General features: G+C 43.5%; 1 protein-coding gene across 1 annotated transcript in view; it reads left to right on the forward strand.

Annotated features, from left to right (window-relative positions):
- GLRA3 (glycine receptor alpha 3) overlaps positions 1-23,582 on the forward strand; it is an 89,715-nt gene that overhangs the window by 16,222 nt on the left and 49,911 nt on the right. Inside the window, exon 2 of the mRNA XM_048509008.1 lies at positions 7,537-7,664. Coding sequence (XP_048364965.1) covers positions 7,537-7,664 — 128 coding nt within the window. The remainder of the gene's footprint in view (positions 1-7,536; positions 7,665-23,582) is intronic.

Genomic DNA, 23,582 nt, shown 5'->3' on the forward strand with positions numbered 1-23,582 from the left:
ATTAGGTCCATGCAGTCCTGCCATGGTTTCTTTTCTGTCGCAAAGCATTTTCAGTCAATCGGTATTTCTTAATACCCTCTCACTTGCCGTTGCCGACAAGCTGCCCAACCAACAAGGCGCGTAGTCTTAACAAAACTTTCAGTGTCTACCACAGATGTGAGCTTCTGACTTTCATATAAAACAAGAAAGCTTGAAGGTTTGGTTTTGTACATTTATATTCCGTGCATTTATATGTTTATATTCCGTTTTTCCTCCATTTTAATGATCTTGGAGAGTCAACTAACATAATGGTTTACTTAATTATAATTAAGTGCAGTTAAGTCACTATCAGCTCATGGTGACCCCATGAAGTTCACATCTCATGGGGTATCCAGGGCAAGAGATGATAAGAGATGGTTTACCATTGCCCTCCTCTAATAGCAATTAGAGTCTTCCTTGGTGGCCTCACATCCATGTAACTGACCATGGCCAACCCTGTTTAGCTTCCAAGCCCTAACAAGCTCCAGTTGGTCTGGGCTATTTAGGCTTCCTGGTACCCAATCCCTCTCCTTTTCATGATATATGGTATCAAATCCTTTTCCTTTAGCCAAAGAAAGAGTCTGTCACTGTGCACTGCAGTTGGAACCACATTTCTCAGAAAGGCAGGAAATGCTTGTTCCCTTCAAAGGTAGATATTGTTCCTTTCATAAAGTAAATATACACCATGTAGTGCTTAATTTAGTGCCAACATAATTAAAAACTCAACAGGAGGTTTCTATGTATTAATGACTTCTTTATTCAAAGGACATTGGTGAACACTGGCCCCTCAAAGTCAACCAATACAGCCTGAAAGGGGGGAAAAGCCTCTAGATGAATAAATCCCAGGGAGATGTGAGGGCTACTGTTTGTCTCTGATCTTTCCTACACCTCATCGTGGTCTTTTATTACACATATCTTTATATGCTGAAACAGTAATTTATTTAAAATATGCCTGTGGTGTTTTGACATGCGTAAGGTGGCCTGGTTTATTTGTTTATGGGGAGAATTTTGAGTTACTGTTTTCTGATCCTTCTTTTTGGTTACTGAGGATGAGGTACAAAGCCTTTCTGCAGGAAAAAAAATATGCCTTTGGTCCTTTTGCACACAAACGCCAGAGTCAGGATGGTGAGTCAAAATTCAGTCGTTGTAAAGATATGTTGTTTTCAGTGCCAGGATGCAACCTACAACTACTGACATAGTACTAACAATAGAGAATATTTCCTTGGAATTTAGAAGGAAATCTATACTGGCTAAATTTGAGAGGGGTCTGTATAGATATTTGCACAGGTTTCATACTGAGAATATGTTTTTGCTTTGGAGCTTTATGTTTATTCTTGTATTTTATGTATTTTTTTATCTTTCTGATAAAGATACGGGACATCTGAGTTGGTGCTGAGTACAAAGTTTATTACTTCAGCTCCATGTAACTATGATTGCCATATTCCCCTGCCCCTGCAGATGAGGGCGGGGCATAGGGTTACCAGGGTAGGGAACTCCTGGAAATTTGGAGATGCAGTGGGCTACAATGCCATAGAACCCACCCTCCAAAGCACACATTTTATCCAGGGGAACTGATCTCTATAGTCTGGAGACGAGTTACAATTCTGAGGGATCCCCAGGTCCCACCTGGAGGGTGGCAACCCTATGTAACTGCCAGTACCAGGATTGGGTTTTGGTGCAAGGCTCAAAATCTTGTGACAGCAGAAATATGAGTGTCACTGAGCCTGTGCATGGATTTTACCAAATAGCATGTGGAGGGGGCTCCTGTATTAAAATAGAACATGACTCCTTTTCTCTTCTGATGTATTTATTTATTTTATATCTTTTCTTAAAACTTTTTTTAGAAGAAGAAGAGTTTGGATTTATATCCCCCCTTTCTCTCCTGCAGGAGACTCAAAGGGGCTTACAATCTCCTTGCCCTTCCCCCCTCACAACAAACACCCTGTGAGGTAGGTGGGGCTGAGAGAGCTCTGAAAAGCTGTGACTAGCCCAAGGTCACCCAGCTGGCATGTGTGCGAGTGTACAGGCTAATCTGAATTCCCCAGATAAGCCTCCACAGCTCAGGTGGCAGAGCTGGGAATCAAACCCGGTTTCTCCAGATTAGATACACAAGCTAACCTCCTACGCCACTGCTTTCATCCCATCTTTTAACCTAATTCAGCCTTCAAGGCAGAAAACAGCTAGAAGCAAACAGTTAAAATACATTAAAACTAACTGTAAAACAATTCCTTATTGCATGCCTTGAGCTACTTGTAGTAGATGTATGTAATTGTTCACTACTGGGAGGGGTACTGAATGTATTCACAGATCTACATTTTTAATTCCAGTGATCTTCCAATATGTACAAAACAGGAATGTTCTGCGTACACACGAAGAGAAAGATATTGAACATAAAGCTTGCCACATGGAGCCAATGTGACAATTTTGTCCCAAGACTGCTCCCTTTGTGGACTTGCAGCTGTAAGCCTACCTCCTTGCACTTTTGAAGCAAAATAAATTTTGATGACCATATGTCTATCTTGGATTAATCTGGTACTATAGGAATCTTCAGGTGATGAGCTGACTTCAAGGAAAATTTTATTTTGTGCAAGTTATGAGGCTCATGATAACACTTCAAGCTAAAGCACAACTTCTGATACAGAAAATGTCAGATTGTGAGAACCAAGTGAGAACCAAAGGCTCTGTAAACACAAAATGAATCCCAAAATTCTTCTTGTTTATTCAATAGCCATGTGCACCCCCCTTACAGATCAGAGTATCTGTAATGAGGGCCCCCAAGGTAGGACAGAGTTTTCAGCAAATCCAGAGAAACCCTAGTTTACATAAAAATCTGAAAATATAAGGGTGTGTGCTTAAAATAATTCAAAACCATACAAATGATCTTTGTGCTGGGGTAGACTTTAGAGGATGATGATCAGGACTGTACAAGACAAACTTACAAGTTGAACAAGACAATTCCAGACAAAATTGCTGAAGCACCCAGCCTTGGTTATGATAGTTTTTATAAATTGTGGAGGGTTTAGAGCTCTTACAAAGCATTGGGTGAAGAAACCTTTTGGGGGAAAAACTCTTCAAATAAGACAGAAGGTTCCAACAATGAGGCCGTCTCAGTGATATGATCTCAGATCAAGTAGGTGACCCAAAATTGAGGTTCTGATTTCATTATGTAGTCTCATGAGCCTAGGGGGATGGACCTGTTGTGTGCTCACTCCCAGGAAGTGAGGAAACATGGAGTTGTGGATTGGAGATGGGCAAAGATGCCAGGGGAGCTGCCAGGGGAAGGGAAGTAGAGCAGAAAGTCAACCAGAGAGCAAGAGGTGAATCAAGTGAACACAGAAACAGAAGAAGGGAACAAAGCAAAAGAGAGAGACGAAATTGAAGCCAGCAAAAAGGAGGGGAGGGGAGAATGAGAAACAAACAAAATGGAACAAAGCAAGAGCAAGGATGGCCGTGGTACAACATGGGGAAGGGGCAGCAAAAAGGGGAGCAATTACCCTCTGCTGAAAACCTTCATAGGTACTTTGGGTGTACATAATGCAGCATCAGTAAATGTGAATTTGTGGGTGTTTAATCTCTGTTCTACAAAACAGGTACTTGTAACTGTCTATGTTTATTGTATAAAAAGGAATGACACAGTGTTGACTATAGCCATTTTGTTATTAAACAGCCACTTAAAAAACTTGAAGATGTAACTGCTTTAGATCCTAAAAGAGATTAATCTACTCTCCCTCCGGAGGAATCTCTCAGTCAGAGATAGTAAGATCTGTTCCAAACTATCACGCTTTAGGTTTATGACATTGCATACAAAATAATAATCTAGACTCTTGAAGCAACACGGGGAATCCAGCAATTTATTTCATAAGCTATAACTGAAAAGAGAGTGCAGCTTGTTTCACCTCACCCCACTCTTCACTTAGGCTGATTCCGCATGGACCAAAAACAACAGTGTGAAAACGGTGTGAAAACCGTGTGAAAGAGTTTAAAACGGTGTAAAAGGGTTTATACTGTTTTCACACCGTTTTCACACTGCTGTTTTTGGCCCATGTGGAATCAGCCTATACAAGTGCTGCATGCAAGTGCTGCATGAGATTCACAGATTCTGAGGTTCCGGGTAGCCCCATTATTATTTAGCTCTCCATGGCCCTTTCCGCACGGAGGCGGAAGGGCTTGGGTCGGCATAATGAACGCCGACCCGATGACGCTGGGACCATCCGCATGGACGGTCCAAGAACCGGCTGGGACGATGGCGCCACGGAGCGCCGTCGCCCGGCCGACCCACCTCTTCCCTGTCCTTCCCCACTCACCTCGTCGCCCTGCTGGCTTCCGTAGACCCGCCCACGCTGCCCTCCGACCTCCAGGGGTTGGAGGACAGTGAGGGAGGGCCTTCGGAGGAATCCAGCAACACGGGGAATCCAGCAATTTATTTCATAAGCTATAACTGAAAAGAGAGTGCAGCGGAGGTGGCCTGAGGCCGCCCTGGGGGAGGGGGGAGGGAGCCAGGTCGGCGCTGCTGCGATTTGGTGTCGTTATTGGCCCGTGCGGAAAGGGCCCATGTATCTGGCCAAATGGGTTTTAAAACAAAGACTTTTTCATGAGTTTCAGTTATTTGAATTATTCCCATATTTCCTCAATTAAGCAATTAAAATGAATATTAGAATAGATTCATGTAGGTGTATTTTGATAATTGTGAATAATGTATTTGGACTAAATAGGTGGTTGGATCATGGCAGTGATTTTGTTAATGGAAGAGGAAGGGATGGGTTCTTATGATCAAGGAAAGTCCGCAAAGGACATTGTGGGATTTATTTGGGCAAGACCCATTTAGAACAGGGACTACATGAAAAAGTGCATCAGTCGGCATGGCACTGCCCACTTGTCCTGCAACCGGCGAATTCTACCTGCATAAAGCCGTATTGTGGAGGTCCAGGTGCGTAGCTTGGGATTCAGCTGCTAATACCGCGATGAAACGAAAGCCGGAAACAAATGAACCAAAATTCCCTTGGGCAGCCGGTGTAAAGCGGCTTCGAAAAGTGATGGTTACCTCTGCGCCACTTACTTGTTCCATACATCTTGTATTCGCTTACCTGCTGCATTTTTCTGCATCTCGCTGTCATCACACACAATCACCCATTACAGCCATAGATTGGTTTTATTACATGCCACCATTTATGCAAATGTGCTAAAACAGAAACGAACAAATGTACTGTATTCCAGGTAGGCACGGAATTTATCATGTTACCCAAGTTTACCAAGTAGACTGGAGAAGAAGAACTGTTTTTTACAGCCTGCTCTTTTTTTTAACCTTTATGATGTCTCAAAGCAGAATATATTTGCCTTCCTTTCCCCTCCCCACATCAGACGCCTTGTGATGTTGGTGGGATGGAGAGAGTTCTGACAGAATTGTGACTAGCCCAAAATCACCCAGCAGGCTTCATGTGGAGGAGTGGGGAAACAAACCCAGTTCACTGGAGTAGAATTTGTTATCATGTGGAAGAGCAGGGAATCAGACCCGGTTCTCCAGATTAGAGTCTGCCACTCTTAATCACTATGTCACATTGGAGATAAGTTGTAATGCTGAGTTTTAAATATTCAGGATCCTTTGCACAGATATAGACGGGCTAAGATGGGGATCCTGGAAGAAAGCATAGAGCCTGAGCCTGATCTTTTCTGCTCATTAGATCAAACATGTTCATAAGACATGAAAACCTCATTACATAACTATCCTTTTTAGTCTAACCTGAGTGTACTGATGGACAGGAATTTAGCCTTCGGTATATGAGTAGATATGAAAAACTTCCAGAAGAGTAAAATGTCAAACTATGAATAAACTTGCTGACATAGGTCACTTTAGGATAGAAAAAAATAATGAAAAGTCTGTTCCTTACATTTTAAGGCATAATTGTAACTACCTACTTTCGGGCTAACAGTGTGAACAAATGTAGAATCTTATACCAGGCTTGATGGAACAGATCTGTTCATTTTGGTGGGTGACAATAATGATGGGTAACAATGGTGTGCATTGTCAGTAGAGTTACCAGGGTTACCAGCTCTTTTGCCAGCTGCCACTGAACTGGATGATGGCAGGAAATGCCCAGATGATTGGAGGGTGTGAGCAACATCCTCGGCATGATGCTATTGCTTTTGGTGCAGCCTGGAAAGTATGTCATCACTCTGGGTAACACTCTAGCATCCATCCAAGACTCTTTGATTAAACCACAGAATTTTGGACAAACGGTACAACTCTATCACCATCTCATACAAGTTTTATAGTATGAATCAACTCATATATGTTTGTCTTCCCAATCCTAACCTATTCTTCCTTAAAAGTATTCCCCTCTGAAAGAACATACCCTTTTTCAGTCCTATTTAGTAAAAAAAAGGATTTGGCTGGTCTGCTGTAAAAAAGTTTGAAAACAATGTGAGTCCCTATATTCCTTTTGCAAGTAAAATATTTGTTGTATCTAGCAACTGAGTGCAATTTATGTTCCAAAAATGTTTATTGCAACTCTAACAGACCAATCCCATTCCCAGGAATGGGATGGTGCTGTACTGCACTGCCACACAGCCTCCAGAAGGCTTTCAGGTGACGCAGGGAAGCAGATAGAAGGAAAAAATACCCCACAACACAAAGCCCTGCATGGGACATAAATCCAAGCCCTGAACCATGGTGTTCGCGGTCATAAATCTCAGGTGTAAGCCAAATAAAGTAGACTCCACCCCTGGGAATTCCTCAACCCACCCCCCACCATGCCAGCGTCCAAGCATATCTGGCACTGCTCTGCAGCAGCCTCGATTTCCTGGATTCACCACTACAGAGCTGAAGGGGGAGGGGGCAAAAATGTTGGTGCAGTCCTCCACTGCTCCTGGTGAATGTTCAGCCCACCCATTAGAATTGGGCTGTTAAACAGGCAGAACAATTGCTGCATCAGTAGATCAACGTAGACATCAGTAGAGCAGCCTAGACAAGTTAAAACTTTTTCCTTCTGGTTCCTGGTTCCTGCTCCCCCAGACTACAGCCTCTAGCAGCATGCAGCCACTACTATTCATAACAATGTTTACCAATTGCTGTTCAAAGTCTACTTTATAAAGGTACTGGGTGTGAGTTTCAGGGCATTGTGTTTGAGTAGAGTTGTTGGGTTACCCATCATGGCAAGAAACCTCCCACTAGTATCCCTTGTGGGTGATGACCTTCCTGAGTGGCACCAAAAGAAACTTTTTAAATGACACAAGTCACTTCCACTGAGCATTGGGAAATGAGATCATGTTGCTCTAGGAATCGCTGGGAAGTGGATGGTTTCACCATAACGTTTCCAGCAATTCTTAGATTAACAAGATTTTACTTATGATTTTCACAGAAGTTAGGTAATTGCTTACACAATGCCACAAGCCCCCCTACTCCCATTTCACGAGGTCCATGTGGCAGCCTGGCAGCTCTAGGTTCTAATCATCAAAATGTTGGTTAATCAAAAATCATAAGAATTCACATCTGATTAAAAGTGTTGTTTTCTTTGCTTTTAGTTTGGTGGCCACAAAGGAAACCGACAGTGCAAGATCTCGGAGCATGCCAATGTCCCCATCGGATTTCCTGGACAAATTAATGGGCAGGATGTCAGGCTATGATGCAAGAATCAGACCGAACTTCAAAGGTAACTTTTGCTCCCCCGCCTTGATCTGACTACAGCATTTTCCCATGTGCAAAGAGAAACATAAAGTCAACATATTTTGGAGGCAAAAATTTTTTTGTGTGAATTTGTTGATTTTTCACACTTCTGCAAAAAACTTGTTCTGTTTGCTGAACTTTTAGAAAAGTTGCCATGCCATTGCTTAATTAGAATAGTGCATTCTTGTAATGTTTTGGGGTGACAGAAGTACAGTAGATGCTAAATGGCTACAAGTGAAGCATAAAATGTTTTCAGTCGAGGCGTGTATGAAAAACTGGTACTCTCATGCTCAGAGACCCCATCTATACAAGGGCACTGGGCAGTCAGTATCATCGGGAGGGAGGAAAAGATGGCGCCGAAGAGAGACGTGGTTTTGTGAGCTCCTCCACTTTTATTCTGTCTTTTTATCTGTTTTTCCCGGGTCCCAGGCACCCTGCCAATTTTAATCTCTAAGCTTCCTACAATTATTTCATTATAAGTTTACGGAGGCCTACTACTAGAGGAGGAAATTATTTTTAAGCGGTTGTTTTATCTTCAATAACGTCTCTCAATTTTAAGGCTGGAAAACAGTCACAGAACCAGGCTTTGGCTCTAATACACCTTATTTACTGCCTTAACAATTTCCTCACCAAGAAACTATCTTTGTGCATATGTTGATAAAGCTTTCAAAACTCATCGGTCCTTGAAAGTTAACTCCTCTGTGCGGCAATGGGAGGGAAAAAGAAAGCAAAAAAAGTCACCTTTCCTCCCCTTCTCCCCCAAACAAAAAGAACTCCAAACAAAGCAAGATTGATTGCTTCTTAAACGACAAACCTTTGGAAGAAAGAGAAGATTTATCAAAGTGCAGGGGATTTTGCACATAGTAACAGATTATGTTCTCGCTTTAGGAAATGACTTCGGCTCCATTGCAGGTGATGGTGGTAACAAATAGCCTTTCTCTCCTTTCCCGTGGAGCCTCTCTGAAAAACCTCTTAATCTCGGACACAGCACTTCTAAAAAGAGGTAGATCTTGCACTGAGATCAAAACTGCACAAGTGATTCTCCCAAAACAAGCTGAGAGGCTCTCCGCCACGCCTCTTCTTTCTAACCTGATGGAATTATTAGCCAAAGAAGCTTTTTTTTTAATATCTGATACATTTGGAACTTTGTTATCCAAGCACACATTGCCAAGCGTAAGTTCCAAAAAATTGATTTTCTCAGTACTTTATTCTAAGCTCTCCAGAACCAGAAAACTGAACAGATTAATAATAGCAAGAAGTTACGCTTAATGACCCGATTCACTGTTGCTTGACTCCTGAATACAATAAGATTCCAACAACAATGTGTCTTTGGTTCTACTGGCAAGAACTGGAGGTGGCTATCTCCACATAGGTCTCTAACTAGAGCTTAACTATGGCGAGATGGAACTCCTTCCAAAATATTAGAATGTCTCTCAGCAGGATTAACTGAACTGTCCTATTTGGAAAACCTGGCAACTTGTGTCATACAATCGACTTCCAGCTGTCAATGGATATCAAAGAATGACGGCTTTTAAGTTTAGATCTGAAGAGATTCCGTCTCTCATCCTTAACCAGCACAATCAGCTAGCTGCAAAATTTGACATCATCTTTTCCCGTGTTTTTCATAACACTACGAATTAACTCAACTAATTAGTGCAAAGTGCTCTGCGTAAAATAAAACTACCTTTATTCAGAGCCTCCACTCAGAACCCGAGCATCGTGCCTCTCCAGTCAAAATACCAGTGACTAACAGGGGAAGAGATTAGGAGGAAATCCTGGATGACTCGGAAGACTCTTGAGGCAGATGTTAGCAAGAGATGGAGTGGATTGCACAACGTTCTATCATTGAAAGAACGCTTTTCCGCTAATCCATTTCAAAGTAAGACATGATTCTATTATTCAGAAAGAGAATCTAAGCAGAGATAAGAAGCTTCCAGTGCAACTAGCGCACTGAACCAGTAAAGTTGACGAGGCATTGCACCTACCTCCAAGCCTACTACCTCAAACTCCCTCTCCTTCCGTGAAGGAGTCCAGGAACTTAATAAACAAACAGAGCTTAAAGGCCATTCCGATTCTCAAACTATAATAGCAGATTCCACGAACTTGATATGAGATGCGTCAAGAGTGGGAACCCTGCACCAAGAAAAATTCTATAGCGATCCAATGCGAGAAAACATGGGCGCAAGAACTTGGAGAACTGGAGACACCCCAAGGTATGGTAGAAATGTCCGATCAGCGGCGAACAAAGCATGGAGACCAATCTAATTAGTGGATGCACAGGAAGGATGATACTGACAATCAAAATGAATCTGCTATTTGGCAAAAGGAAGTATTCGAGGGATTTCAGGAATTACCACATCCTGAACAAAAGAAAGTGTTAGAACAGCTTGAGGCAACAAGAAATAAATTTGCCCAACTTATGAATCCTCTGAAACATTCATCGGCCATAACTTGCTTAAGTCCTCCTTCATCTGAGGAACACAGTAGTGGAAATATACCAGCTATGCCCCCCTCGAAATAATCCTCAATCCCGCTTGGAGAGAGAGCATCTAGCACTACGATGAACATGAGTTTAAATTACTTTTGATACCACTTAGCTACCCTGAAACTGTTGGTGCCAGAACTAAGAGGAAGTACCACTAATGGATGTACATCCAGCATGCACCAATAATTATTGAGAAGGAGAACTTCCCCAATTAGAATGGCGCCAGAGGTACTTTAAACTCTACTGTCCTGTCTTGGAACATTGCAGGCTGGAGTAACAAAGTAAAAACTGGAGATATTTTTCATGAACTTTCCATGACAGACTTCAATATCATTCTTCTTCAAGAGAAACTTGGTCTAACGGATAATGTCAAGATGGATGGTTATACTGCATCTCTCCTTACCAGCAATCAAAGGCCTCCACATTATGGACGTTACTCCAGGAGGCCTATCTATTCTAACAAGAAATGATATTGTTAAGAAATCCCTACCCAACTGTTCTTCCATTGTACGCGAGCAGTTTTAATTTATGCACTGAGAATACCCCATTAATTTTTTATTAATGTATGCACCTTCCCAGAGTTGGACTCGGATTCGCTCTCCACTACTTGGAATCACTTGCTATCAGAACTTATTTAGAAAGAGCTTGAAGAGAGAGTCATCCCACTGCCAGCGAACTTATCTTAGCTGGTGATTTTAATGCCCGTGTTGGCAATGATTTAATAGGCGTTTTTTAACAAGAGAAGGTTTAGATGATGATTATATACACCTTTTGTTGCTTCGCACCAGCAGCACCTCCAAAGACCATATACACTAAAACTCAGCTGGTGTGAACTTGGAAATTAAATTAGCCATCGAAAATAATAAGCTTTTGGCTAAATGGTCTTAGCACTTTTTTTTAAAAATGCCTGGGGACTATACTAGGGTAACTACTTGGGGCCAAAGTGTAATCGAGCTATGTTATTATCTCCCCACTCTTTTACTGAATTGATTCAATGTCGTTTTTTTTTTGTAGGTGATGACTTCACTGTTAAGTGATCTCATCTCCCACTATGCTTCTCTCTGAATACTAACCTAAAAAAACCCGTGCTGGATTGAATTCAACAACTTCTCAAAATTATTTTTCAGCGCGGACAGTCTGGTCCCTCACATGCCAAGTCCAAAACAATGAAGCTTGGTTTAACTCCCCTTGACCACTACTCTCAAAATTCCATAACTAACACTGAAGACTACCTACTTTCAGCATTTTCTGAAGTTATAGAACAATTAATCAAAACTTTTATAAATGCCCTCCATTTACCAACACTCTACCATTACTAATCAAGATAAGAGCAAATCTGCTTGGGGAAAAGGGATTGGTTTGACAGAGACTGTATTACTTACAACAACAATATTAGGAGCCCTATACTAGGTATTATCGTCATCACGGCGGACTCCTCAAGGACATTTTGTCTCAAATTGCCCACTCTCTTAAATATGAATTCAAAACCTTAACCAAACAGAAGCACCAAGATTTTTGTAATATTGCAATGGAATAAACTATTACAAGCCTCCATTTGCCAAGGATGCAAAAGTGCTTCTGGGCATTGGTAAATAACACCACAGGCCCTGCATAAAGCTTTCTACCTCTTCTATCTCCCCCCAAGACAGGTGGTTTTAATTATTTCTCAAACCTCTTCTTTCATGATCCAGACATCTAATGAAATTGACTGGCCAGACACTGACCAACTCCTATTTGGCCTCAGTTACTCCTGCAGAAGTTACCATCTTGATTGATAATATGAAAGAGGGGAAAGCCCCGAGAGCCTGATGCACTTATTTCAGAAATCTTCAAACTAAATTCGAGACTGGTGGAAAAGACTCTGAATTGCTAGCAGCGCTTTTTACCCGTGTCAACAACTCAGGCCAAATCCTAATTCTTGGCTTTCTGCCATACTTGTGCCGATATGCAAAAAAGGAGATCCAAGTGATCCCACAAATTTCCGAATCCGATTGCTCTCTTATCAGTGGCCGGAAAGATTTACTCCAAATTCCTGCTGAACAAAATAGAATCTTGGCTGGTACACAATAAAATTCTTGGGCTGGCTGAGCAAATTGGCTTCTGTAAAGGAGGAAAAAAGCAGTAACTTTAGATCCGCGCGCCTTTTTTTTGTTTCATCTAGCGAACAAAGTATGTTACCATGGGAAAGAGCAAACTATATGCAGCATTCATTGACCTCAAGGGAGCCTTTGACTCCATCTCTAGAGAACTTCTATGGCAGAAACTCCGGGTTTTAAGAATGGACCCAAGACTGCTCCTCCTGATCCAACAACTCCACTCGAATACATCTTGCCAGGTCAAATGCTCGCAAGAGGAGCCTGCTAACAGAAATATACCATAAATCACGAAAGGAGTCAAGCAAGGCTGCATACTAGCCCCCACACTGTTCAATATTTTTTTTGAATGATTTAGCCCCTGCATTATCAGAAACCAATAGTCATCCTCCTATTCAGAAATCTTCCATTCCCTTCAGGGCGGCCCCCATCCCAGAGATTGCCGGCATGGAGTGTGTCGGCCTAGAGTGGTTGGCCGTGGAGAGGATGGCGGTCCTCCTGGTGTACCGGTCGCCTAGCGCACCAGGGGACAGCCTGCTGCGGCTGCTGGAGGGTGGTGGCCCGGACTGGCTGGGCATTCGCGGTTCCCCAGTTTTATTGTTCTGGGGGGACTTTTAATGTCGCATGCCGTTTACACCGCCCCTCATGTACAGTACGGCTTCGCGGACCTGTAGGTATGTCATCCATGGCGGCACTATAGGCCTCTCCTTGGTAAGGATTCTGGCCCCCACTCATGAGGGCCGGCCACACGCGTGGATTTGGTCTTTGGTTTGGGGGGTTAATATGGTCATATCCTCTCGGATAGAATGCCATGAAATCTGACCATTGCGCCTTGAAGGTTGAGGATGGCCCTGCCGCCAAACCCGTCTAAGCGAGGGAGCTGATTTATGCCCATACGCGGAGACTTATGGATCCGATTCGGTTTCCTGAGATGCTCTCACGCGGGACCCTGAACCGCCCGGCACACTTTCGATGAAGCAGGTGGAGGACTAAGAAAGACCGGTTCTCCGATGCCATCGAGATTATTTGCTCCCCGGCGTCCTCTTACGCCCCGTGTTCGGCAGGCTCCTTGGTATACCGAGGAGCTGCGCCCATATGAAACGGATGCTTAGGCGACTTGAGCGAGTGTGGCGGAAATCTACGGCGACGGCGGCTCGCGAACATCTTATAGGGCGTTTATGAAGGCCATATGAGATGGCAGCAGAAGGAGGCGAGGGCTTTGCAACCTCCTCCTCTCTTGCGTCTGCTAGCTCCGCCCGGCGCGAATTATTTAGAGTATAATTCGGTCTTTGACCTCCTTATCGGAAGGGTCTACAAATCATCGATTGGCTATTAGCTGTAGAGGCATTTCATGAGCTTTGCAGATAAAGATCGCGTTAGCTTCGCCGGGACCTTCCCGCCACGTTATCTACAATTAGTGAACTGGAGCTCCCTTGCGAATCTTCGGGCCCCAAGATTTGGCCCAGTTCTCCCTGCTCTCGAAGCCGCTGTTGACAGGGCCTTGGCTGCGCTGTTAGACCTACTACCTGTCCTCTGGATCCGTGCCCTCACTGGCTTATAAAAGCTTGCGGGCAGAGCTTCACGACCCACATCTGTTGAACATCATCAATGGCTCCCTTGAGCAAGAGGTCTTTCGGATGGGTTGAAGGAGGCAGTGGTCCGCCCACTCTTGAAAAAAGACCATCGTTAGATCCAGGTGATCTGGCCAATTACGCCCGTCGAATCTTTACCGATTTCTGGGGAAGGTAATTGAGAGAATGGTGTTGGAGCAGCTTCAGGGTTTCCCTGGATGTGCCCGCGCCGACTTTTCGACCTTCCAGTCCGGCTTCCGTGCTTTGGGCATGGAGGCGGAGTACCGCTCTATGTCGCCATCACAGACGCGCTCCGTATGCAACTTCGACCCGAGTAGGATGCGGCGCTGCTGGTTTTTGTTAAGATCTTACCGCTGGCATTTGATATGGTGCGATCGACAGCACCTTTTGACCCACCGCCTCGGCAGCTTCGAGGAATGCAGGGGCACTGTCCTTCAGTGGATTGCCACCGTTTCTCCGGGACCGGAATCAGCAAAGTGTGGTGCGGAGATAAAGAAGCCTCCCAGAAGGTGCCCGCTTCGAGTCGCGGAGATATTACGCGGGAGCGCTGCTATCCCGCTATTATTGCTAGCATCTATATCGACCAGCCACTTGCTCAGATTGGTGCGGAGCTTTTGGGCTGATCTGTCATCAATATGCTGATGACACTCAGCTCATTCTGTTGATGGAGGGAGGAGCGGTTGCAGCCCTCGCGGCTCTCCAGCGTGTTTGGAGGCGGTAGCTGGTTGGTTGCAGCAGAGCAGGTTGCAGCTGAAGATCCATCGAAGGCGGAGATCCTCTGGCTGAACGAACCGCCGGGGGGTGAGTTAAAGGATTTCCAGCCGCGCCCGGTGTGGGGAGGGGGTCTCATTGCGCCCGACCCTCTGTTAAAGTCTGGAAGTCCACCTGGATTAGATCTCTCAATGGAGACCGGGTAAAGCCCATACAACCGGACTGCATTTTTCCCATCTTAGCCAGGCCGGCGGTTGGCTCTCCTTTTCTCTCCCAGGCGGATCTGGCCACGCTGATCCATGCAACGATCACCTCCAGGCTGGACTATTATGTAACTTCGTATGCGCTGACCTTCCCTTAACGTTTGATTCGGAAGTTAAAACTGGATTAACGCATCGGCAACGACGCCTGCACTCACAGGAGGAGAAGCCTTCAGAAGGAACACATCCAGCCTGTGCTGCTACAGCTGCATTAGCTCCGGTTGGAATTCGAATCATCTTCAAAGGTGTGGGTTTTTTTGACCTTTAAGGCTTTCGCGCTGACCTGGGACCCTCGTGCAGCCGGGACGCATCACCTTATATGTCCCAACTTCTAGGCCTCTGCGGCTCTGCAGAGGCCAGCGCAACTTAATTGGCCCCGGCCTCTATGATGTCACGGCTGGCCTGCGGCGGTTAAGGACCTTAGCTCGCACATGGCCCGGCCTGTGGTGGAACACCCTTCATCCAGCAGCTGTCCAGACCCTCACGGGTCCTGGGTGAAGTCCGCCTCAGGGCCTGCAATAGACTGTGTTGTTCCACCAGACGCTGGAGTGTCAGCTGCTGACCATGGTGCCCCTGCACCGCCCTGCCCTAGGGCAGTTACATCAGGAGTCCCCTCATATTGAGGGTCCTGCCATCCCATGGGGTAGGTTTTAAATTAGAATTGGGGGGGTGGACGCCTTTTATTATGTATTATGGTTTTTGCTGTTTTTATGAGTTTTAAGCTATTTTATGGATTACTATTAATGTTTGTTACCGCTGTTTTAAAGATTTTAGTGACTTGTTTTACCATGTTTTGTGCTGTACACCACCCAGAGCCCCTAGAGGATGGGGCGGTATAAAAGTTTAATAAATAAAATAAATAAATAAATAAATAAATTCTAAATGCATTGCCATATACCATTAATGTTATATCGCGGATGATGCAGTTTTTACTTTCAAGATCTAAAGAGTGGGCCTTCTCCGTTTGATTTAGAAGCGATGATGCATCCAGTATTGTAAAACTAATAAACTGGAGATGTAACTATAACAAATCCAAAATACGGATTTAGTTTTTCACGACGGCTAATTTGAAAGATGCCACAAAGTGGGAAGTCAATAATATTACTCTGGAGCAAGGTCAAACAATTTAAATAACCTAGGGAATCACCTTCTCTTATAATCTGTCTTGAAGCACCAGACGCCATAATCTTTCCTCAACCACTTGGCCTCCAATAGCATTAGAGCAGTCTCCCGTTTCTTTTTACAAAATACTGGTAATAGGTAATATACCTGCAGCAGTTAAGGTATTTAATGCCAAAGTCGGAGCACAGATATTATATGGGTCCCCAATTTGGATCTCTGCAGTTAATAAAACCATTAACACTCTACAATCCAAATTTCTACACAAAAATAATGGGCCACACTACCTAACTGTGTGTTCCCCTTTGCTGCTATTTTGCCTGGAAAGCGGGACGAAGGTCACTTTTAGAAGACCTTGGCTTGGTTAATAGCATTCAAATACTGGCTCAAAATACATTATCAACAGGACTCTCTTCCAGTTTCATTCACTTTCTTTCTACAAGATAGCAAATCCAATGTTATGGTCAAATATTATCAAAAAAACAAAGTTGGAAAGAACCATTGGTCTATCCTTGGAATTGCTCGAAGGCAATGCTTACCCTTACTGAGGAAACTTATAACACCCTGAAAGTGAAGCACTGCTTGATGTGGAATTCCAAGCAACACCTGACCAAGGCAGCAAAAAAGGACATGCTCACCACTTAATCTAGCACAGTACCCGATCCAAGGCCAAATGGCTAACACTATTTAATTACTCTGGTTAACCCAGCACAGCGGGCGCAGCCTTGACGCTTGCCAGATTTAATGTTATGCCCTCGGCTTTTTGGGTGGCAGGTTCAATAATTTTGATTAAACTCAAAGATTAAGGTCCTGCAATAGCGCCAGATTGAAACCATAGCCCATTCTCTGTTTCACTGCTCGAGAACCAAGGGGAGTCAGAGATCGATATGTAATTCCCATACCACTACTCACCATGGCCCTGCTGACTTGGTTGCAATTCCAATTCTTCTGAATAATACCAACCCTGAGAGTTGTAGACTTTCTCCTTGAAATAATTTAATGCAAATAATCTAGCAATGGGTCTAAGTATGTTTAGAGCATAAGTAATTAACTTCTCCCTTCCTTATCACGCCACCTTACTTTAATATTTTATTGTTATACTACAATATATTAACCTGGGAATTTAGCATGTCTCTGTAGCAGCTCTGAAATGTTTACATGTGGTATTAATTTTAGATTTAATATGTGTTTCAATTTTTGTCTCTTGCTAATAGTAATCATAACAAACATGGCCAGTATGATGCAGACAGAATTTGCTTGTTGTTGGGTGGTTCGGGCCCAGTGGAATGAGAACTGGGGGCCTTCTTTTTGCTGAAGATGTGAACATGGATCGATGTGTCATGCGGGTTTGCATTGGATGTGTTTTGCTGTATTGGTTTGTTTTGTAGCTATTGTGTTTTTTTAATATGCCAATAAAGGCTTTCTGTTCTGTTCTGTTACTCTCATGCTCATGTTCAAAACTGTGATGTTTGTGAACCAAAATCATTAATACTAAAGAATGCTGTGTGTTTCCTGTTATGAAGCAGTTTGGTAATGTGCTTGTGACTCAGGATGGCAGCATGACAGTAATCAAGGCTAAAAAGACTTTCCCCAATGTTTACATTTTTGTTTTCAGTCACCTAAGCTTACTGAGTCAGTTTCTCAACAAAAGTTCCTGGCTGTGCAATTCTATAAAAAGTTATTCCATTCAAGTCAATATGCTGCAGCAACTTTTCACAGTAAAATTCTCAAAAGCAACCAAAAGTTTGTGCAGCATTTTAATATAAAAATATATTGTATCACAAGCCTGTGGAACCATTTTGGATTGTGGTGCAGAGGTAACCTAAGCTATGATTTGAGATGGTATGAATATAAGAGCTCAGGCGTCTCCCAAGGTGTCTCCTTGTCTCTGCCTCTTGTCCTTCATATATCACATACTAATTAGTTATTTCTGAGTTGGGGACAAACACTACTTGTCCTTTTATCTAAACCAACAAACTGTGGTTTGCACTTGTTGTAGAAATCAGGACACCACATCTTACTGTGGTCTAGTTTGGAATTCTGGATAATTGAGAAAGTGCAAACTGGCTTCTAGAGAGACCTTTACAGCCAAATCCAAAATTGATTGTTGGACAGCCCAACCAAAGCTGATAAGTGTAAGGAGCCATGGGTTCAATAGTACTGCAGTTAAACAAAATAAATACTTTACATGAAATAATTTCACTTACAATTATATTTTATACTTATATTTATATTTTAGATGACATTAAAAATCACAAGGCATAGGTGGAGTCTGCATGGGCCAAAAATAGCACCCCTGGAATGGTAAAAACACTGTTCCAGGGGCACTGTTCACAAGGCTGTCACCTCCACGAGGCAGCTCCGTGCTCCCCCCCCCAACTGGGGCAAAAATGCGTTTCCCTGCCTCACTCAATGTGGAATGGCATCAGGTTGGAGGCACTGCTTTTCTGCGCCTCCATTTTCCCCCACTTACCTTCTCCCCACACTTACTCTAGATGCTATTAATTCCAATTCCAAGACCTTTATTAGGTATAAAACCGGTGTGTGTCAAGAATTCCAAATACAATAAGAAGGTCATTATTGCACAACTTGCAGTACACAGAGTAAAAATATAGCAACAGCTTCCAAGATTTTTAACTTATCAGAGAAAGGAGCATAAATCCTGTTGGTAATACAGTTCTCAAATCAGTTCTAATGTTGTTGTATTTTGAACAGTGAAGCAGAATATGAGAAAGTGAATCAGTTGTATCAGGACAAAATCGACAGCAACACTTGTTTTGTGGAATATTAGAGAAGCGACCTTGAAGATGTACTGACGGAAAAGAGTTACACCTTGCTCTAGTCATGACCCATCTGCAATTGTAATTAAAAAGTTGCTCCAGGTATATAGCAGGGCTATAGATGCTATTAAACAATTTAAAACATTGCTGAACAACAACTTTGTTTCAAGGCTATTTCACAGATCATGCAGAGGACAATGTAAATTTGATATTTTTTTACAACACTTCCTCTCTGAGATCACCATATTTCTGGGGCTCTCAGAGTAAACCAGGGTGGTGGTAATTTTGTACTATACATTCCCCCACGTTGGCAGTGTTGCCCCAAGCTGACCATGTCTTCCTGTTAACTTCATATTTTAGTATCCTTTGATGCCTATTACTCCCTTTCGATAATTATGGGATGGTATACACACAAAACAACTGCCATATAGAAGCAACTTTAAAACATTCCCTTAGTACCTGTTACAGCCATTTATATTTTTCCCTATGGCACTGCAAAACCTCAACAACCAAAATTTTGCAGTGATAGGAACTGAATTTGTTTATTGGCATGACCTTTGGTGAGCCAATGCATCCAAATAGCTGATATAATGTTTCCCCGTGGGCAACTGGTTTATGTGCAGTGGCTCTTAGGTAGTTGTGGTTTTGCTTAAGTCAGAAAAAAGAAATAGGTCGGTATCTAGCAAAACTATGTATGTGCTTTTAATATTACTTTTGCATGCTGTTCTGTAGCGATTCTGCACTGTCTTTCTAATTGTTCCCTTCTCCCACTGCTTTGTTGCTTAAGTTGTTCTCATTTAATTACTATAGTTATTCCCATTAGTACATAAACTTCAAGTTCAGTCTAAGGTAAAGCCATGCTTCAGGAAAGAAAACTTTAGGCAATAACATCAGGGAATGTGCAGTGCAATCTTAAAAAAGAGTTACACCATCATAAATCCATTGAAGTCAGTGGGATTAAATGATGCTGCTAGTCTTTCTCCTGTACTTCTTTTCAAGGTTTCTGAAAAATTAGCAGCTTTATGGCTTAGCATTTTGTTCGGAAATTTGATTGTAGAAATTGTTATGAGCATCATATGATCACTATCATATGACACATTTACAGAGCATAATAGGGTATATGAGAATGGTGAGGAATACGTTGGTCATTTATTGTTTTTCACAGCATTTCTTTATGAATATGGATTTTGCCCAGGCTAAGGCATTGATGAAATAAGAATAATAGGGTAAATGTTCAGCAAGTCATAGATTCATCCAAGTTTCTCTAATGTATTTCTCATTTTCACGTTATTTAAAGCTTTCTTTTGCAATAGCTAGAGTAGGGGTGTAGCTTTATAAAACAGCACCTGGGGCTAATTCTGGGTGCCTCAGCCCCACATAGCTGCACCTGGATATTGGGGGTGAGGTGAGCTGGCTGGTCCCACTCCCCAATTCCATGTGGATATCTCCAAGTGGAGTTTGAGGGCAGGCAGGGCAAGCTCTACTCACTGGCATTCAACTGTGCCCTGGCCCTGAACTTCACAGGAAGTTTGAAACTGGGGCACAGTTGCAAGGGGGGGCAAAGAATGCAATGCACCTCCAAAGAAGTGGTGCCTGAAGCTCCAGCACTATCCCCTCCCTGTGGCCCTTTCATTATGCCACTGACTGGGGCATGAAAAAGACAAAAAATCTAATTTGATACCGTTTCTCTTTCTTTAAAATGGACTTGACAAATCTTCTCTACAATTGTGCTGTTTGAACCAGTTCTGCTAGGAGACATCCAGGTCTATATCTCAGAATAAATATATCAAAGTTGCCAACTTCCAGGTGGAACCTGGAGAAGTCCTGGAATAGCAACAGATCTCTAAACAGAGAACAGTTCCCCTTGGGGAAAATGGCTGCTTTGAAGGATAGGATTCAAAATAGACAAAAGGAAGTTATTTCTTCACACAGTGAAGTGGCAGTTTTGGTGTGGATTAAATGTTTTGTTGATAAGATTCACAAGTCTCTTGAGGTAGGAAGACCAGGTTGTACCATAGAGTTTTGCCTAAATCCTAGAATGCTGCCTTGATATCTTACCAACCAAGTGATGTTTCTTCCAGTATTCACAGGAAATGTTGTCATGTCATCAGCATGGTGCCACTTTTACCAGTTCCCATGTCCTCTTCAACCCTAGCCTGAAATTTATTAGTATAGGGAGAGGTAATCAAAACAGATGGTTGGGGCTGTCAGACTCAAGTCCTGGGGAAGGTACTCTCTCAGTGCTGCTGATAAACTCCTGAAACTTTATGCTGATTACAGTAAGATAATAGCTTCAATGACATCTCTCACATAATTCTAATGTGCAGGAAATTACATAGCAATTATGTATTTATTTATTTTTCAAACTTATATACCGCCCTATCCCCAAAGGGCTCTGGGCGGTGAACAACATGAAATTCAAATATAAATAAACATAAAATCAAATACAATAATCTCTCAATAATATAAATTAAAATGTAGCAATTAATATGTAACAATGCCCGTTAAAATCCCTCTTAAACCCTCCCAAGAGGAGAGAACAAAGGGTGGATTCTGTAGATGATAATGAACCCAAATTTCCATGGGGATGGAGGGGGGGGGCACTTTCAGCTGCTGGCGGAACAACTCCGTGTTACAGGCCCTGCAGAAATCACCAAGATTCCGCAGGGCCCGGACAGCTGGAGGAAGAGTGTTCCACCAGGCAGGGGCCAGGGCTGTAAAGGTCCTGGCAGCCAGTGTAGCCAGCCAGCATCATTGAGGGGCCAGGGACTCACCAGTAAATTGGCACTCTGCTGAGCGCAGAAGGTCTAGTGGGGACATATGGGGTAACACACGGGTCCCGAGGTGCTATGAGGGGTCCCAGACCGTCAGTAAGGCCTTAAAGGTAAGCACCCATACCTTGAAGATGATTCGAACTCAACCAGGAGCCAATGCAGACAACACAATATTGGTTGAATATATGGTCACGCGGAAGCAAGCGTCCCTCAGTGAGCAGTATGGCGGTCCCTGCATTTTGGACCAGGTTTGCAACCAACCTCGGATCAGCCTTCAAGGAGTGAGCCAAGCGTCAGAAGCGAAGTTACAATAGTCCAGCCTGGAGGTGACGTTGCCATGGATCACTGTGGCCAGCGGGTCATGCGTGGGAGAGAGAAGGGAACCAGCAGCTTGGAGCCTGGCGGGGATTTGGATGGAAAAAACACAACCCAGGTTATATGGGCCACGCTGATTACTCCATTGAAAAAAGAGACTCGATCCAGGGGCTGGACCCCCCAGGTTCTACAGGCGAGGAGGGGAGGCGGCGTAATGAGACCCCCCCCTCCCATGGCCCCACGGCTGAAGAAGTTCCCAACCTAGCCCCCCCCCCCACTACGGTCCCCGAGCCAAGGAGGATCTCCTGGTCTTCGATGGATTGAGTTTTAACCTGCTCTGTTGTAACCAACCAGCTACCGCTACTCCAAACAATGCTTTAGAGAGCTGCAGGGGACGGCGACGCACCCCTCCATCAACAGAATGAGCTGAGTATCATCCAGCTGTACTGATGACAGATCAGCCCAAAGCTCCATACCAGCTGAGCAAAGGGGTGGCATATAGATATTAAATAGCAACGGGGACAATAAGCTCCCTGGGGCACCCCACAATGAAGTAGGGACTTCTGGGAGGCTTGGTCCCGCACCACACTTGCTGACTCCAATCCCGGAGGAACGAGACAACCCATTTAAGGACAGTGCCCCACACTCCCGTAGAAGTGGCCAGGTGGTGGGCAAAAGATGGCGTGGTCGAGCCATGTCAAAGCGCTGCGGTCATATCTAACGACACCCAACAGTGCCGATCGTCCTTTTCGGTCAAGCTGCATGGGAAGCGTATCTGGCAGTGACGCATGACAAGAACAGTCTCCGTCCCATGCCCAGCATGGAAGCTGGACTGGAAGGGATCAAAAGCCGATGTGTCATCCAGGAAACCCTGAAGCTGCTCCAACACCACTCTCTCTATTATTATTATTATTATTATTATTATTATTATTATTATTATTATTATTATTATTATTATTATTATTATTATTATTATTATTATTATTATTATTAATTGGGTTTATAAATCATTCGCCCTCCAGAAGGAGCTTCGAGTGATGGACAACATAAAGTAGAGCACTAATATCAGATTAAATACAATAAATATAGATTTCAAAGCGGCTCTAGTAAAAAAAATTACCTTTCCAGAAGCTTGAAAAGATTCAAGACAGATTAGGTAGTGGCCGGAATCACTTTAGGATCTAATGATGGTCTTTTCTTCAAGAGTGGGTGGACCACTGCCTCCTTCAACCCACCCAGAAAGGCTCCTTGCTCAAAGGAGCTATTGATGATCTTCAACAGGTGGGGTCGTAGCTCCTCCCTGCAAAGTTTAACAAGCCAGGAGGGGCAAGGATCCAGAGGACGAGTAGTAGGGTCCCAACAGCAGCCAAAGGCTCTGTCAACAAGCGGCTTGGCTTCGAGAGCAAGAAACTGGGGCCAAACAAGGGCCTGAAGACAGCAAGGGAGCCTCCAGTTCACTAGTGGCTAAATGTAGCTAAATAACAAGTGGCTAAATGTAGAATTCTATATACATGCAGTTCCAAAAGGAAGACTATAACTCCTCTTGGAGGCCATTTTGCCTCAGGAAAATGGTGCATGGAGAAGGTAAGAGCCCCTGTTCCTACAATGTTATGGTCCAGAGTCGAATCAGTGCCCCAAATATTACCAAAAAAAATCTGCAGCTGCTGTGTAACTGTGAGAAATATGAACAGCCCAGCCCCGACTGGTTGAAAATCTTATTGTGTATTTTGTTACTTAGGGTTAAGTGCACATTAACTGGATAATAGCTGTAATCC

The sequence above is a fragment of the Sphaerodactylus townsendi genome, linkage group LG10, assembly GCF_021028975.2.
Source record: "Sphaerodactylus townsendi isolate TG3544 linkage group LG10, MPM_Stown_v2.3, whole genome shotgun sequence".
In the NCBI taxonomy this organism is placed as follows: Eukaryota; Metazoa; Chordata; class Lepidosauria; order Squamata; family Sphaerodactylidae; genus Sphaerodactylus; species Sphaerodactylus townsendi.